Source organism: Gavia stellata, chromosome 6 (genome assembly GCF_030936135.1).
Source record: "Gavia stellata isolate bGavSte3 chromosome 6, bGavSte3.hap2, whole genome shotgun sequence".
In the NCBI taxonomy this organism is placed as follows: Eukaryota; Metazoa; Chordata; class Aves; order Gaviiformes; family Gaviidae; genus Gavia; species Gavia stellata.
In genome coordinates this window covers 30,391,394-30,409,658 of record NC_082599.1, presented here as the reverse complement: position 1 = coordinate 30,409,658, position 18,265 = coordinate 30,391,394, and the positions used below count along the sequence as shown (strand labels likewise).

The 18,265-nt window shown below is 35.7% G+C and overlaps 1 protein-coding gene across 4 annotated transcripts in view; it reads right to left on the bottom strand.

Moving 5' to 3' along the window:
- PHF14 (PHD finger protein 14) overlaps positions 1 to 18,265 on the bottom strand; it is a 170,410-nt gene that overhangs the window by 99,134 nt on the left and 53,011 nt on the right. For all 4 annotated transcript variants that reach the window (XM_059818512.1, XM_059818514.1, XM_059818513.1 and 1 more), the window contains exon 14: positions 13,369 to 13,537. In XM_059818512.1, the coding sequence (XP_059674495.1) occupies positions 13,369 to 13,537 (169 nt within the window). The remainder of the gene's footprint in view (positions 1 to 13,368; positions 13,538 to 18,265) is intronic.

The window sequence follows — 18,265 nt, the reverse complement described above, 5'->3', positions numbered from 1 at the left end:
AACTAGCCAAAGAAATATAAATACGTTTGTTGACCTGAGCATGTGGAATCTTATTCTAAAAAAGACTGCCACCAGAATTACAAATCTTTTTCAGACTTTGCACAAACTTCCCAATATTAAAATGCGTAATTTGAAAATTGATATGAACAGTACATTACAGTAAATTCCTTGAGCACTTAGATGTGCTCTATTTGTAAGCCAAGTGATCGGATTCAAAAAAATCAAAATTAAAAAAACTTCATGAAAACAGAAAGAGAAAATAACTCTTTACAGTTTTTGAGGACTAAGCAAGAATTAAAGCTTTCAAACTGAAGCTTAATATAATGGGGTATACAGCAGATGCTCATAAAGCTGTAGTATATACCAACATATGACTGGCACAAAACAGACAGAATGTGTAATACAAAAAGTAGAAATTATTTCAGTACTTCAGTTGGCCAAAAAATCTAAATACCAACAGCGTCGAGGAAAAGAGGTTTCCAGGAACTGTAACAGCAGAACCCTTGTAAAAGGTTTACAAGCAGCTCTAAGTTACTACATGCAATTCACACGAGTCCAGTTTCAGTCACTATGTTTTTATCTCTGAAATAGCAGCATTATAAGCTGCATGCATTAAATAACTGCCACAAGTTGACAATATCATACTCCCTCCTCCTTGTTTAACAAGGAAAGAAAATTAGAAGGGATACAAAAGGAAATGAAAAACGTCAGAGACTATTCCACTAATCCACAATGTCTGATACTTTGACATAAATAAAATAAATAAATAAATATGTAAAAAGATAAATAAATAAATAAACAAACTTTAAAATGCTTGTTCTTCTGGGAGGAAATAATCATATTAGGAAGTCATTTGTCGTATGATAAAAAAACCCACTACTTACTTTATGATTTCTTAAAACTTTTTTTGAAGCAGCTAGTGTTCATCTCAGAAAAAGTAAAAACCATCTGATCAAAAAAATCTTAAGCCAGTTGAGAATCACAAGCAGCCAAAAAACCAATTCCAAAGAAGCTGGCAATATCATGTTTCTCCTGTTTGGGGTTCTCTTTGAAGGGGATTTATACTAGTTTCAAATTAAGAGTGTTCACTATTTTCAACTATTTTACACACTTCAATATAGTTATACTGTAAATAAACCTGCCACTTCAACACATCTATACTTTTCTACCTATGCAGATTTTGATCTGCGCATGTTAATAACATACTGTTTGGGAAGGTTTTTTTTGTTTTTAGGCAAGAGTTAACTCTGTAGTAGAAAGGAATGCAGTAGAATGGAAAACACTAGTCTATTTTGTGCCTCTGTAGAACACTTTCATTACCACAGAGGTTCTCTTTCACATTTCCCTAAAGACAATTTATAAAAAATTGTAAAACCTTATCTAGTTAATACATATCAATATTTACTATACATTTAATAACACAGTCATAATTGAAGTGTTCTACCTTCCACAAGCCACACAGTAGATACCTAAGAGTCCAAACCTTTAAGAACTGATTTATTACAAGAAACTGAATTTATCAATGTAATATTAGAGGTAGTAATGTAACACAGGCTATATGCCAACTACATGTTACACAACCCAAGGTCACTGTAAATTAAAACTAGACAAAACGAAGTTTGATCAGACATAAGCATATTAACTGCCAATTTTACTACTTGCAACCTCTGGCATTAGTCTTAAGAACACTTAGAAATTTTTGACAATTTTAAGCCATGTAGGCCCTGCTGAATGCAGCTGTGTGAAGATTAAAAAGAAGTAGGTGTAAAAGTGCATGCCAATATATGCAGTGTTATGGTCCTCATTCTCCATGTTTAAGCTGCAAGAGACAATAATGCATGCTTTGTACAGTCAGAGTAATGCCATCTTAAACTGATACATAATAAATATAGGAAATATAGGTAACAATTAAAGTATTTTTTACCCTAAGTGGAAAAGATTACAAGTTAATAATTATATTTTAAGAAGTAATGAATCATGTTTGAACTTCAGTAAAAGGGAGAGATTTATAAATAATTTAGTCACCTTTGTCAAGAAAATGTTTGTTTTCATCTCTCTGCTATATAATGTGTGATGTATATGACCAGGAACGTCACACTAAATTATGCCCACATTATGCTTCCATTAGGTTGGACCTACATTAGATTTCTAAACCTTCAAACATACTTAAATCTGTTTGACAATCACTAGAAAACAAACATTAAAATCAACACCTTTTGACACACACATTGTAGGATATTTTATATGCTTTTAAAGTAACAGATTTTTCCAAACTGATTTCCACACTTAAACACATTTGCAATGCTAACTTCTGCTCAGAATCATTATACTATTGCCAGCATTCACAATGGAAAATAACATCAAATTCACAATGGAAAATTGAATGTTCTGTGATTTTCAACAATAGTCTTTCAGTAATTAGGCATTTGTAATTTTATATATGTTTTCACTGAAGTTACCTTACAGATTCACAGAAAAGAATCAGATAAACCTGGATTGCTTTGTCCAGTATTTTTCATTGCTATTTGCCTCAAAGTACTGTACTTGCATTTTAAAAAGCTTTGAATAATTTCTGTCATTAGTGGGCTCAGAATCAGAACATAAGAGATTATAAGCATCAAATACTAGAGCTGCATGTACTTGCCATAAACAATTTAAAATTTAAGATTTCTTACAAAAGAAAAGCTTGAAGGAACAGTGTTGTTACATATGTCCAATCGTAAATACTACAACTGAGATAAACTTGCTCATATTCAGAACTTACTTGGAAAAAGAGATGTTAATCCAGTATAAGATGCACATAAAGGCAGTGATTTTTTTAATCAAAACATTTGGCAATTCAATACTATAGAGAGACCTTCAATTTACAACTTCTCTACATCATAAAATGGAGGAAGTCAGTTTTGTGAAATTTGTCCCTGCATTTCCAAAGTGCTCAAAGAATAAGTCAGGAAAGCAAAAGGTCATGTTACCAAAACCCAAGCAAAATTCCCATTCATGCCAGCACTCTCCCAGCAGGTTTTTTTGTTTCACTAGAAAAGGTAGATATGCTCTAAAACATCGACCATTTGGAATGGACAACTCAGTCCAGAACAAAACACAGCTAGATCTGGATTAGACAGATGCAACCCATACATGGCAACTGCCTCAAGATGCCACTTTAGAACAGGAATCAAAAAAAGTACTGAACAATGGAATATGGTTCAAAATATGTAACTACATAATTTTCTATGTGTAGAAGTAAAACGTTTCTGTAAAAAATTATTTCAAGTGTTGACATTTAATGACACCTGATTAGCAAGTCTTTGGTTGTGTCTCATCCTAAATTCTACACTTGCACAACTCTGGAATTCATTCAACGTGCACTCAAGAAAGAGGTAAGTGTGCTATGTGCTCAGACACTTCCCTGCTATTAACAGGAGGATTCCAGCCACTGAGCTTTAGATCTCACAGCATCAATGGAATCACCATGCAGGCACCTACATTCTGTTTACCACATAGGCAACTTAAGATTTCTGTTGGCAAGTAAGTTATATGCCTATAGCTAAGGGCTAATAAGTACTGATCCTATATAACCTTAACTACCCCAGAAAATCAGACAAACTTAGGCCAAGGTTGTAATCATGACACACAAGGCAGATACTATTTTTCATTTCATATCCTTTCACAATGTGGGCCATAAATAAATAAATAAATAAATAAATGCTAAAACCAGCCAAACTATTCAGATTTGACTTCCTAATACTATACCCTAATATTCCTATTCCTCCACTTCTTTAGTGACTTCTTAACCTCTCCTTCTTTACTACATTCAAACCATGTCTCCCACCATATCCCCAAGTTCTCCCTATGTTCCCCAGCTAAAGTGAGGACACACTAGGACAGGTTCCAAACTACACGTTCTACACTGCACAGCAAGAGACCAAATGCAAAGGATAACTGAGCTCATAATTAAAACCTCTTCCTTACTCAGCACTCATCCTTCCCATCCAGCTGCTCTAAAAAATACCCAAGAACTTAATTACCTTAGGCATACATACCTCTCTATCAAATCTTGCCATAACAGGTCAATAGGTTACTAGAGGCAATGCTACTAGAATAGTAGGCAACTGCATAACTTATTTTTGTTAGAAAACCAAGTTAAAAGCTATTCTTTTCTGTAATAAAGAAACAGTCAAAAGATCTAGCTGCTGTATCACAAAGAACGTACCTTACACTGAACACAAATGAAAAAGCATCTTATTTCTTTAGCAATACATCCCAAAATAATCTGAGCAGACCAAGAAAGAGCAATAAATTAAAATTAACATGCAAGCATAAAATGAAAGTTATTTTTAGACAAGAAAAAAAAATAAAATAAAAAGTTAAAAATAACAGAAGATAAAAATAGATTATATTTTTAGCATAATATTTTGAGGGAAAAAACACACCTCTATACATCATCAAACTGACTTCTAATTAAACTGTTCAAAATCGCATAAAATGATGTTCCTCAGGTAAACAGACTGAGCCATTTGGTTCAATGAAATCATCGAGGTGAAAGCAAGCCATCTTTTCCAAGAATATCTTACTAAGGTTTAACCTTCATAGCAATCTTAAAGCCCTCCCTCAGAAAAGAGTAATGCTCTGTGTAAATGAAACCTAAAGATTAAAAATGTCCCCTTTGGACTTTTACTTCAAAGCTTGTCATCTATAGAAGTTGGAGAACCATCCCGCAGCATTATAGCATACATCATTCCCCTGAGCTATTTCATTAACTTCTGACTTCGCATTCAAAATTTGGGAAAAAAAAAAAAAAACACCTGCTTCTTGCCTCTGCAATGTTTTAAAAATTCACAGAAAACATTATAAGACTACCTACAGAGAAGCAGTGATGGACACAATGTGCAAATAGCTATCAAACCTGGAAAGAAAGAGAAACAGAAAAAAACCAGCTTTTGCTTGCCCCTCTCTAATTTAATTTGTAATGATCTAAGCTGACAGTTACTAAAATATTCCATAAAATATATAGTATTTATAATATATAAATGCAAATAATAAAACACAATCAAGAAAGAACGTTAGGGAATGCTTCTAAAAAACAGGAAGAAATTAGGAGAACTACGGCAAGGGAAAGATAAATAAAAAATGGGTTTCTTTCAGCCATCATGTTTTGTGACACAAAAGTATGCATCTGTTGTGCGCATCATTCCACTGTTGTGGTGTGGAAACTTGCATATCAGCTTAGAGAATTAAAAAGAATTAGGACATAAATGGCTGAAAAATAGAATACTCACATAAATGAATAACGCATGATGAAGCAACAAATGATACAACATGATGTGAATCAAATGCATGAGTGATTTGGAACTAGGGTGACATCTTTAGAAGATCTATGGACAAGAAATCAGTAGAGGTGTGGTGATAACATGATTCCAACTCATGGAAGGAAATATTGTACTCAAGACACTTGGAAAACCAAATAGTTAAAAAAACTGTCCAAAATGGAATGACAAATGTTGAGGGAAAAATGAGATCGACGATGGGATCAAATTGTCAACCCATAAGCAGCAGCAGAAGAAAGACTGAAGTGGGAGTCTCCTTTTTGGACTTGGAAAAGCTAGAAGTGAACACTTAAATTTTATATTCAATAAGCAATTTTATATTCATAAGCAACTCAGTAACAACGGGACAATAATGTGAAACATATGTAAAATGAAAAAGATTAGATAATGTATTGACTGTAAGATTTTGAATATTCTCAGAAAACTGAATTCCATACACAAGACACACCTGACTCGTAAAACTATTGGTACTATGGTAATTTCTTTATTGTGTAAAAAGTTTGCAGATGTTGTCCTGTGTTGTAATTATTAGAGGGCCAATATGAAGAACTTAAGATGCTTTGATACTTGTAGATGTGTAAACCTCAGATTTCTTCTCTGAAATAGCACATTTTTGATTTTTGTTTCCCTGCCTGACCTGCAGCTACAGTGACTGCTCTAGAAGAATATGCAGCTACATGAAAGCTACACAGGGAAGAGGGCCAGTGTAAGATGACAACTGTGTTTTAATTCTGTTTCCTATCTAAATGCTTCAGTCATTTTCATTTTTATCTTATATCACCTTATAGTTGACATGCTAATATTGATGATAAACTTCCACAGTTTTACCTTGTACCAAACTATGGTTCACTGATACATATCACACACATCAAAAACTTTCTAACCCTAACCCTCTTACTTATACAGCCTTTGACATATACTCGCTAATGAGACTCTAAAGACAAAAAAATAAAACAAATCAGTAAATATCAAAATGCTATGGAATCATTCCAAACAAAGAGGTCATGGCAAGTAGCATTTCATTAATACAGAACACAAGATGACTCCGGTATTAAACATCAGCAGAGCAGAACACTCTCAGAAAACAGAATGGGGAAAACTTACACTACTACCAAAAAAGTAACCTAATGAAATCACTGTGCCAACTATCAAGAGCATGTATAAAGCAAACTATAGATTTTCAAAAGCCTGAGGAAAAAAAACATGGGTTGAAGCCGCACAGATGTGCTCTCTCTCCTGTTAAACACAAACCATGACCATGTTGCTAAGACAGCAATTTTTAATCCATGATGTCACCCAATCCTTATTAAGAGTTCAGTATTATAAACATCCTTTGCCAATGAAAAAGTTACAATCAAGCCAGTTGCAGAAAAATCCCTTTGACCTCCTTTGCTTTGATAAAAGGTAGAAAAAATATTCTATTGATGGCACCATAAGGGCATAAAATTATTTTAAATAAAGGTAAGGATAGCTACCTAGTCACCAGACGGCACACTCAATACAGATTGAAGTGCATACCTTAAATGGTACATATCACTACTATTCAAAATATATCTCTGAAATAATTATTTAATTTTCTGGAAAGCTGGCAGTAACAAAAAGGGAACTGACAGACAAAAAGAAACAGCAGTAAATCAAAATATGATTATAAAGAGAAACTAGTCGATCATGAAGCTTAACTACACAGAATTACAATTTCCCCCTATTTTTTTTTAGTTTTCATTCTCGAGAACTTTTTATTTTTCTAGAAAAGCAAAAATTTTGCAGCATTCCTGCTGTCAAGCTATATTATCACTCAATCTGGCAATTAACTTGAAACTACTGTTTCTAAGACTTAAACACAAAACAGAATTTGAGAACTAGCAAGACTGCTTTATCTCCTTTTTAACACTAATATCCTCCAATACACACATGTTTGGAGAACCCAAACAGAAGTGAGAGGGCAAAAAGGACAGAAGAAGTCAGTTTGCAGATGTTGCTAAAACAAGTCATTCTCTTCTGGAAAACTGAACTTAAATGCACTTATTTGCAGAAGTGATAGATATGCTAGTTACCTTTACTTACAGAGATATCAGTATTTATACCATTGGAAAAACATCTGGAATACGTCCATCTCTCTTGTAGCCTTTGCTACATCAAAAAGAACTCACCTTTCATCTATGGGTTTTTTCCCCCCACTTTCTTAAACAAACTGAACACAAAACTCTGATATACTTCATTCGCTTCAAGCATTGTAGAAGAGCTGCATCAATTTATCTTACTTTCCTCCTTTCTAAATTTGACCTCAAGCAAAAAGAATGAGCCCTATACTATCATGTATCCATGTATTTGGCAGGCTGATTGATCTAGCCTAGCTAGCTGATTGATCTGATTGATATGTTTGTATTGACATTCCATAGACTCAGCTGAGCTTTTACATCCAGTGTTGAAAAACCTTAAGTTTCAGAAAGCTAAGTAACTCTGGATTATTTTGTTCTAGAGCATTAATGTTCAGTTGACAGCAATTACTTTTAAAATGAGTATGTCAAAAACACTACTATTAGATAGTTGCTTTAAAAGGTCTTCCAGGTACTTATTTAGAAGCCATATTTAAATGGTTGACCAGTCATTGACAATGTTAAATAAAATGATGACTGATAAGTAAGTGTGTTAAAATTATTCGCTGTTTTTATGAAGCACTGATACTTACACTCAAATTGGAATTGATGTTCTGTTTTCCTCCTGTAGCCATCTTTTATTCAAAACTTCTATCTATGATATCACATAATTAAGTTACACAATAGATGTTTGGAAATGTTTCAGTTAAATATGAGATAACAGTCCTGTTTATCTTTTAATATACTTGGTAAGAAAAAACATAATCACTCCTCTACTATCTTTTCGTATTTGAAATGAAAGCAAGAAATAATAATTTATTCTAAATAACAGTATTTGTAAAACAAAAGCAGTATACACAATAGCTCCCTGTGCTAAAAACAGTTTTTAGGTGCTTTGTCAGGTTTTTTTTCTTATTATTATTTTTTAAAACTAATCTACTTAGACCATTCAAAATAATGCAGAGCATCCCACTCTAAACCTCTGCTAACAGTATCCCGACACAGATGTAAGGCTAAGTACTTAAGAAACTTAAGATGAGAAAAACCTGAAAAGAACTGTTAAGTTCATAAAGGAAAAAGAGAAGGAGAAATAGTGAGGGTTGCAGAAGGTAAAATTAGATGTCCTTATTGTTTTTTGCAATAATGCAAAACAAAAGGAAATTGTAAGGTTACATTTAAAGCAGAAAAAAATCACAACTATTTTCTTTAAAAAACAAGTTACACCTGGAAAAGAAAATCCACAACATCAATGAATTCAGGTGCTTCAAAGGATTTAAAAAAAAATAAAAAAAAAAATCTGAAGGACTTAAGTGCAAATCCATAATTGGATTGGATGAGAAACAAAGGTAAAATTACAAATCCTTCTAAAAGAGTCTTTTACTCTTCATAGTATGCCCCAAGCAGACAGAAATTAGAAAAAAAAACCCCTACAAATAGGGAAAAAAGCAATTGTTCTTGAAAAGGGGTATCCTTTATCATATCTGAAATCTGTGTTACCAAATAGGAGCCGCAGGACAAGCTGATCGCGAAATATCATTCCTGAAAGTATAATTTAACATGGAATATATTTTTTTTCACATAGTTAGCATATAGGCTTAGTTAATCATATTCATTTGTATAAAACATCTTACAGATACCAGCTATTATTGTCATCATTAACACCTAGTGCAACTTTATCAAAATAAAGTACTAAGGCTTACTCACAATTTCTGTCAACAAAGTAATGAGTTAACTATGATAAACCACCACAATGAAATCCAAACATGTAAGATGCATTCTATTCTCTTAGGTATACGGCAAAAAAAACCTTCTTTCAATTATATCAATTCAAGATAAATTTATGCAAAATAAATGGAAATTCCCTTAAGAGCAACAGATACATAATTCAACTTGTTGATTATAACTGTAAGGAAGGCTGATTACACAGTTAGCTAGGCAGGCTTACCAATTCCTTCCAAAATAAAACTAGATCGAATAAAACATGCCCACAGATACGAAGTACACGGAGAAGAGAGGACTGTGAAGTAAGTATATTTTCAAATTATTATTTTTTTCTACTTTAAACTATTTTAAAGGATTTAAGCAGTGAGTACACAAAGGATAGAATATGTATCTGGTCACCGTTGTTGAAATGCACCACAGAGGAGTTCTCTATGTAGTCCGACTCAAGTAAACTTCATATGAGAAGTTGTTCAAAAGTCAGATTTTTTCCCCTCAAATATACAGACAGCCCCAGACTTAATGCATTAAAAAGTATTCTCTTCCTAAAAAAACAAACCAAATCAAAACAAACAAGCAACAAAAACTAACACCAGCTTTCCTGGGTTCATAGGAAAGGTGAATGGGAATCCCATACTGCCAGAAGTATCTATTAAGTCTTCAGAAGTCTATTATCTTCATTTTGTTATACAGCCTAAGTGCACCAAGATCTTGAAAGCCTAGAAATGAAGGAATTCAGCCTAGTTCCGAGAAAGAAATTGAGCAGGTGTCAAGGGTCTGAACCTTCTCTTCCATAGTTAAGTAGAAGACAGTTGGACATAAATAAATTTAAAAAGAAAAACCAAAAAAACCTGCCAGCTATGGGAAAGCTAAAAGAGTAGAGATAACTTTGACAGAGGACCCTGCCCACAGGACAGCAAAGATGTTATCTTGCAAATCTGTATGTTGTAGAAAAGCAGAGAACTGGAGAGAACTGAAAGAGAGCCTAAAAATTCAAGCAGAGGAACAAAGTCTTTCTTAGACTGGTAGCAGTAATTCTTCCACAGTACAATGATGTATGGTGACAACATACTAGTCCACTCAAAGTAAATTTAATCTCTGTATTACATACCACAATGTGTGTAGACGTACTCTCTAACACGTGAGGTGCCAAATCACCAATGTAGCAGCAGTGTAGCACATCAGAGTGTCACTGCGCGAGGGTAACACTTCAGAGTAGACTTCTCTCCATCCAGCACAGAAGGAGCTGGGCAGCTATTACAGGGGCATTAGAACAAACCAATCTTGTCTTCCTATGGATTTCTGTACAATGCCTTATATCACTCTTTTGTCTATTACTACTACAAATGCCTTTCCTGCAATACTTATAGTTCACTTTAGTCCCGTACTCATGATTCCCCAGCCCCTAATACCACTATATTATGTGTAAAAAGAGGGAAGAGAGAGAAAGAAGAAAAAAGGGAGAAGAGATGCAAAGGGTTCAGTAAGCAGGAACACCAAGTAAGTCTTCTTTCTGTGCGAACAACAGCCTGACAACAGTCAGTTCAACCTACCCAGACAGCTATAAGAACCTATGTGTTCTTACATATAGGGAAGAAGGGAACTTTCTCTCAATGAGAAAAAGAAATTAAAAAAAGCTTCTCCCCTACAGAAGTTCTCAATTATTCACAAAATTTAATTTTGGATTACTCAATAATATTAATAATTTTGGCTTGAGTCATTCTTCAAGTTCTTCTTAGTCATAGACAGGAAAAGGAAGCCATTAGGTAAATCAAAGCTGCAGCCCAAAGATTCCGAATATTTTGAAATGTAATTAAAGCAAACATTTAAGGTTAGGTCAGGAATATACTTGTTTAATCCTCTCAGTGTATACTCAGAAAAGTTAAGAATGGTATCTGCTAGTACAAGCATAAAAGTCTGGAAAGCCCTGTGAGGAAAATAAAGTCGTGTTGCATGAGAGGTGAAGTATGTCTAACCCTAACATGAGAGGGTTTAAGTATTTCCTGATAGTAAGAAGTATATTGGAAGATGAACCACCAGTTTATATGTAATTACTACTCATGTCCAAAGGGTCATGGGAACACTACTCATTCCCTAAACTGGATCTAAAAGCCCTTTGATACTTTTATGTACATTTTTTAGGTGATGTGGCACATCACACATGAAAAACCTTGTTTTATGAGCAAGTAGGAGAGCAAAATTTTAAGGATTAAAGCACCAGAGAAACACAACAGAATACAGTGATTAATAAAAAAGTTCTACTTTCAAATGAAAGAAAGATGCTAAATATTTTATCGGTACAGGAAGCAAGAGCTTTTGCTTCTCTTCTCTAAAAACTATCCACCAGGAAAGTCTGAGAAAACATACCATGACTAGTAAGAATAGGAAGCTAACAAAATGAAATAACAGGGTCTTGTGATAGTCACAAAATGTGCAGTCAGTCAGTAGGTTGCCTGTACATAAGGAAATGACTAATTACTTTACAGTTGTAATTGGCAATTCAATGTATTTAAATCTTAGCATATAAGAACAAAGTGTCCTTACTACTAAAATGAAGAACAGCTGTAAAGGCTAAGTTTAAGTGCAAACTGTATTTTCCCTTTTTCTGCAATTAACAGAGGACTTTGTGACCCAGGTAAAAGGAAAAGGTTGTACAACTCTTCAGTTCAGTACCATGTTTCCCAGCTTTTTACTGTAGCAAAACTACATATTTCACAGAATCACTAAGGTTGGAAAAGACCTGTAAGATCATCAAGTCCAACCATAAAAAAAAAAAAACACCACCCACAAACCACAAAAAACACCACAACCCACACCAAAAACAACCCACCCACACCACACAGCACCATGCCCATCAAGCTACATCCCACAATGCCACATCCACACACTCCTTGAATACCTCCAGGGAGGGTGACTCTACCACCTCCCTGGGCAGCCTGTTCCAACGTTTCACTACTCTCTCAGTAAAGAACTTTTTCCTAATATCCAGCCTGAACCTCCCCTGGCGCAACTTGAGGCCATTGCCTCTTGTCCTGTCACTCATCACTTGGGAGAAGAGACCAACACCCACCTCTCTGCAACCCCCTTTCAGGTAGTTGTAGAGAGCAATAAGGTCTAAACAACCCCAGTTCCCTCAGCTGCTCCTCATCAGACTTGTGCTCCAGACCCCTCACCAGCTTCGTCGCCCTTCTCTGGACACGCTCCAGCACCTCAATGACCTTCTTGTAGTGAGGGGCCCAAAACTGAACACAGGATTCCAGGTGCGGCCTCACCAGTGCTGAGTACAGGGGCACGATCACCTCCCTACTCCTGCTGGCCACACTGTTTCTGATACAGGCCAGGATGCCGTTGGCCTTCTTGGCCACCTGGGCACACTGCTGGCTCGTATTCAGCCAGCTGTCAGTCAACACCCCCAGGTCCTTTTCTGCGGGGCAGCTTTCCAGCCACTCGTCTCCAAGCCTGTAGCGTTGCATGGGGTTGTTGTGGCCAAAGTGTAGAACCCGGCACTTGGCCTTGTTGAACCTCATGCAGTTGGCCTCGGCCCATCGATCCAGCCTGTCCAGATCCCTCTGCAGAGCCTTCTTACCCTCGAGCAGATCAACACTCCCGCCCAACTTGGTGTCATCTGCAAACTTGCTGAGGGTGCACTCTATCCCCTCATCCAGATCATTGATAAATATATTAATCAAGACTGGCCCCAAAACTGAGCCCTGGGGGACTCCGCTTGTGACCGGCTGCCACCTGGATTTCACTCCATTTACCACAACTCTCTGGGCTCGGCCATCCAGCCAGTTTTTCACCCAACGAAGAGTGTACCTGTCTAAACCACGAGTCGCCAGCTTCTCCAGGAGAATACTGTGGGGAACAGTGTCAAAGGCTTTGCTAAAGTCCAGGCAGACAACATCCACAGCCTTTCCCTCATCCACCAGGTGGGTCACCTGGTCATAGAAGGAGATCAGGTTGGTCAAGCAGGACCTGCCTTTCATGAACCCGTGCTGGCTGGGCCTGATCCCTTGGTTATCCTGCACGTGTCCCGTGAGCACCCTCAAGATGAGCCTCTCCATAATCTTAACAAAAGTAATAAAGCATTAAACAGAGGAAAGCAAATTTATAACAAAAATAGAACATCAATCAGATTGAAATACCGCAATTCAAAACGTCCAAAACCTAAGTCATCTTAAAATTATTATGAAAATGAGCTGCATAACAGCAACTCAACCATCATTTACCGTGTTTCTGATTGGAATCTTCTTCGGTTCTGGTGGCACATCCTGAGGAACAAATTTCACTGGTTCCTTAATCTGCCTCCTTGATCTTTTGGTCCCATCTGGTAATGTTTCCATGGCAATATCAGCCTCCATGTCACTGCTACCTGCCTGGTCACACTCTGAGCATTGCCTGCAAAGTGGAAGATATTCTATGTAAAACTGCAGTCATAAAAGTAGAAAAAGAAGCATAAGAAGTGTTTGGGTTTAAAATAAATTCATAACTCAAGAAACCCAATGGACACCTAAAGAAGTCCCTCAAATGTATGATATTTTAAGCAACTAAACAAAAAACAAGCAAGACTTTCTTATTGCTGTATTTTTTTTCTGACTGTATTTAAACTTTGAAAAACAAGATTTTGAAAGTAGGATTTAATCTTCAAGAAAGATGCACCCTATTTCACCATTTGCATCCTACCATATGCCCGTTTTTAATGGTGCCACCTGATCTGTAATCTATTCATTGTTGTAACTGCTGCTGCAGTTTAATCTTTACAATGATACGCTGCTGAATTCATTGTGATGAAAGCGCTCTTTAGTGGCAGGGATTTAGAAGAAAAAGTATAAAATCACAATCAGAACTTTAAAAATGAACAGATGCTAAGGTAATGCTATTAACAAGCTCCATGACAGAATTAACAAGATTGGAAGTCATCAAGTTTTGTTCTCATTTGCAGAAAATACTCATCTTCTGCAAAGTCATAAATGTGGATGTTAACTAAAAATATGTTAATGAAAACTTAAAAATTATACCCACTGATAAGAGCTATTTTTTTAATTCCTTCTCACATTACACTTCCAATTCAAAACACTATAAATCGTTTCAAACAAATTCCAATTCATCACTGTTCTCATACTAAAAATACCAACTAAAAAAACCCCAGATTAACATTATGTTCTGCTATTAATTGGCATTAACAGGGATACACACATTAAAGTGAACTAAATGAGGGAGCAAATTTGCTTTGGAAGGAGACAAACAAAACCCAAGTTTTTAATTATTTGAAGTTAAATGTTAATACAAACTTGTGACAAGAAGGCATACTCATCCCATAGCTAAACAAAAGCACAAAGTCAGGTATGTATGTTGTGTCTGAGCAAATTTCTTCATGTGTACATTTTCAAGAGGAACAGTTTTTCTCCTATTAACTTCAGTAAGGGCTAACACTATATCAACTCCATCAACTTTCCATGTTTTCTAATTCTTTCAAACTAATCCAAGCAGTATAATCTCAGATCTCTCCTGGCTATACCAGAAGGCAACAGCAGTAATCATGGTCCGCTAGACCAACCAGTGGCTACGAAGTCAAAATAGAAGGGCTCCAATCCTGGATTGCACAACTGTTATCATTGTAACCTTGGTTAAGTCAACACCTTTCTCCTTCAATTTTTCCATATGTAAAATTAAGATAATTGTGGATACATTATAATGCTATGAGGATTAATCACTTCTCATCTCTAAAGCACTTGAGACCACTGGAAATAGGACACATGCCAGTGCTAGAAGTATTTGCTGGTCTAGAAAAGCAGAAGTATTACAGGGTAAATTGCAGGAAACCTAACAGTCTCTCCCCTCCCTCATATAAGTATGGAGACTTTATTAGTAGCCAAAACACAAGGAAGTAAGTTTATGCAGTCTTTATACTTTGCAAACAGTTTTGGGCCAGCATACAAGTGTGTAATACTCTATTCTTCGCCTCTTTACAAACCTCAGTTCGCTACAGACACTGTACCTGTTAACATTTCTAGGCCATTTATAGGACACTAAAATATAAAACCAATAAAAAATAATGTATACTAACTTTTACAGAAGGATATTTTTTACAGTTATATGGTTACATAAATTTGTGTGCATAAACACACACAAATAGGTACACACATGCACTTGAGTAAATAAACAAAAGCACACAGACCAAACAAATATTATAATAAGATTTTATGGAGAAAGGGTCTCCAGTGATGTAATAGGAGAGAGAGAAGCTTTAGACATAACAGCACTCCCTCAAAATTTTGTGTGTCAGCTTAGCTAAAGGTTACTTTGTGTTCTTTACTTTTATATGATGTATTGTCTTCAAGTGGTCCAACTCAAAACTTTAAGGGGATTTTCTGTTTGGTAAGCATCACAGAGAACAGCCCTCCATAATACTGCAGCATCAGTCATGTCATTAATTTATGTAACGGAAAGGAAAACTGAAAGTACTTACTATAAGCTGCTTATGCAGATGTAAGCAATAGCTATGAAAGTGTTCAAAAATACTGTGATGAGCAGTTCTTACCAGAAGTTTATTTTCCGCATTATTATGGTAAAAATATTTACTATATATAAATTAAAAAATAAGCATTCTACAACTAAAGGGCTACATTAAAATAATGGAACTTTTTATAAGACAAAAAATAGTAGTATGATTTTACAGCAACATTTGGAGTTGAGAACCCAGTCTCTTGGATCTACCACCCTGCACCTATGATTTAAATCATTCCTGTTCTTTAGCTCTGCGCTGTTAAAAGGGAAAACCATTGGTTTTCTCCTCCATAAGCTCGGACAGTTGTACAGAAACTAACTATGCAGATCAGTAAAGCACCTTAGTTTCATTAGGGCTGTATTTAAATATAAATAAATGAAGTATTTTAACTTTGATGTTAGTGAGGAAGACAAGAAACATGTCCGTCAACAGATGAGGTACTGCATGCAAGTTCCTGAAATTCCATTTTTATGATTGAACTTGCTCTGAAACAGGTGGTGCAAGCATCACAGCAATCAAAATTAGAAAAAAGCTATAGACCTACAAAAAGCAAGCTGCAAAACCACAGTATGATGTGGGAGGGGTGAATCACAGAACAAAACTTCACATATACACCAAAAGGTGAGGAAAAAAAGGAAAGTTATAAACATGAACTTACAAGTAACCTCTTGGTTTACTGGAAAAGCCTCTACTATCACAGGTAACCACATCTTACCAACCTTATTATAAAGCAGTCAAGCTTCAACTATAAAGTAGTTTGGTTGTTAGCTCCCGTAGGGTCCACAGAAAAGCTATTACACACACTTCTCTGACTTGGAAACAATCTCCTCACTTTCAGCTGCTATTATGGTTTATTTCAACATGGTTCTAGAATTTAAAGCACTCTTTTCTCATTCTGCTATTTAATCCAAATATATTCATAGAAAGCAGCCATATGACTCCTCTTCCTTTTGGCTACTCTAAAGTCATGCTCATTTAATTTCACCTCTTCAAGGATGATCAGTGAACAGAGAACCTACCACAACAGGTCACCTTGCCAACTGTTCCATCAGTCTTCGAGTACCTCTAAATTAGCAAGCATTGCCATGCAGCACAAGCAAATTAACAGGAGAAATGGTACCGAAGATTCAACTTCTGTACACAAGTTTTGTTTTGCTTTTAGTCTGGACTTGCCTAATCTAGATTCACAGAGAAAATCATTAGTAGGCAATAATATGCCTACTAGTAAAATATGCGCACTACTGAAAATTACTGGAAATGTTTGATCCATCAAGAAATCTCAGTGATGATTTGAAATCATACAGAAAGTCTCCGATTAACAGCTAACAACCTACAGAAGAAAAAAAGTCGCATGGTTTTGTTGTGTTTTCAGTGTGACTTGGTACAAGAACCAATGGTACCAGAGATACCTTCACATCTCACAAAGCAAATGGATCTTCTCAACTCACTAGCGAAAGACAAGAACAGCAAGTGAAAAGAAACACACATCATTAATTTTCAGAAATTATTAATGGTCCAGGCTAACACTGAAACACTGTTTTTGTGTAACTATGATGCAAATGTTTCTGCATTGCCTGGTGGTGAATAGATTTTTGAGCACGGGCAGCTTTGAGAAACGTGTGAACCTGTAATGGGGCATTATTTCGGGGCTTTAGTAAGCACTCGAAGACCAAAGAGTGCTTTCTGTTTATGAAGTTAGAAACTGACAGCATGAGGCCTTTAACCTAGAAATTTACAAAGTGAAAAAGTGAACATCTACATCACTGAGAAAACAAGGAGGGGAGGGATAGTTTGGAGATGGGGTGGTTTTTTGGTGAAGTGGCAATGAAAACCGTAGAGAAAAAACCCTGTTGCTTCCCAAAAAGCTTAGTGCAAACAATGACATTATGATGCTACCTTATGCTGCAGCTTTACACATCAAAAAAATGTAAACGCACTTTAACTGATGGGCCTGGCACATGGGATTTTGTGAAATGACGATGAGAAAAGCTGAAGAAACACTGAACACCATTTCTTTATAAAAAATGAAAGGTCATGAAGTTAAAGACCTCACAAACAGGGCTCAAAGCCAACATACTGGTAAACTTAATACAAATCTGGTTTTATTTTTGAAATTTTAATAACAAAGCAAACAATATCTTTGCTATATGAGACAGAAAATCAGATAAAAACATATGAAAATATTTTATTGAAAAGTTAACACTACAAAAATTAGGAAAAAATTGAGGTTTTGTTCAATTATCACATTATAGATTAATTACACTGCCTTAACTGTGTTATGGTACATAGTTTCAGAGTGGCTTGTGTGATGAGACTACAAAGGACTCAGCCTGAACAAGACAGTCGTTCTTATAATCACAACTGGTCATTAGGCCAGAAGAGGATTTGGAAGAAACCAGCATCGTCTGTACACAGTGTTTACTATGAAAAGAGTAAATTTAAATCTTTTGTGCTGAACAAACATGACTATAGTGCTTCCAGAAAACAGTGCTGCCCTCAGAGTTTAAAAAGAAAAACTGTACAGTTATGAGTTAGAGTTTGGCTTGTTTTTAATTAGGAGGAAACAGATCTTAACACACTGTGATAAATCACTTCTTGCAACGTTAGCAAAGAATTAA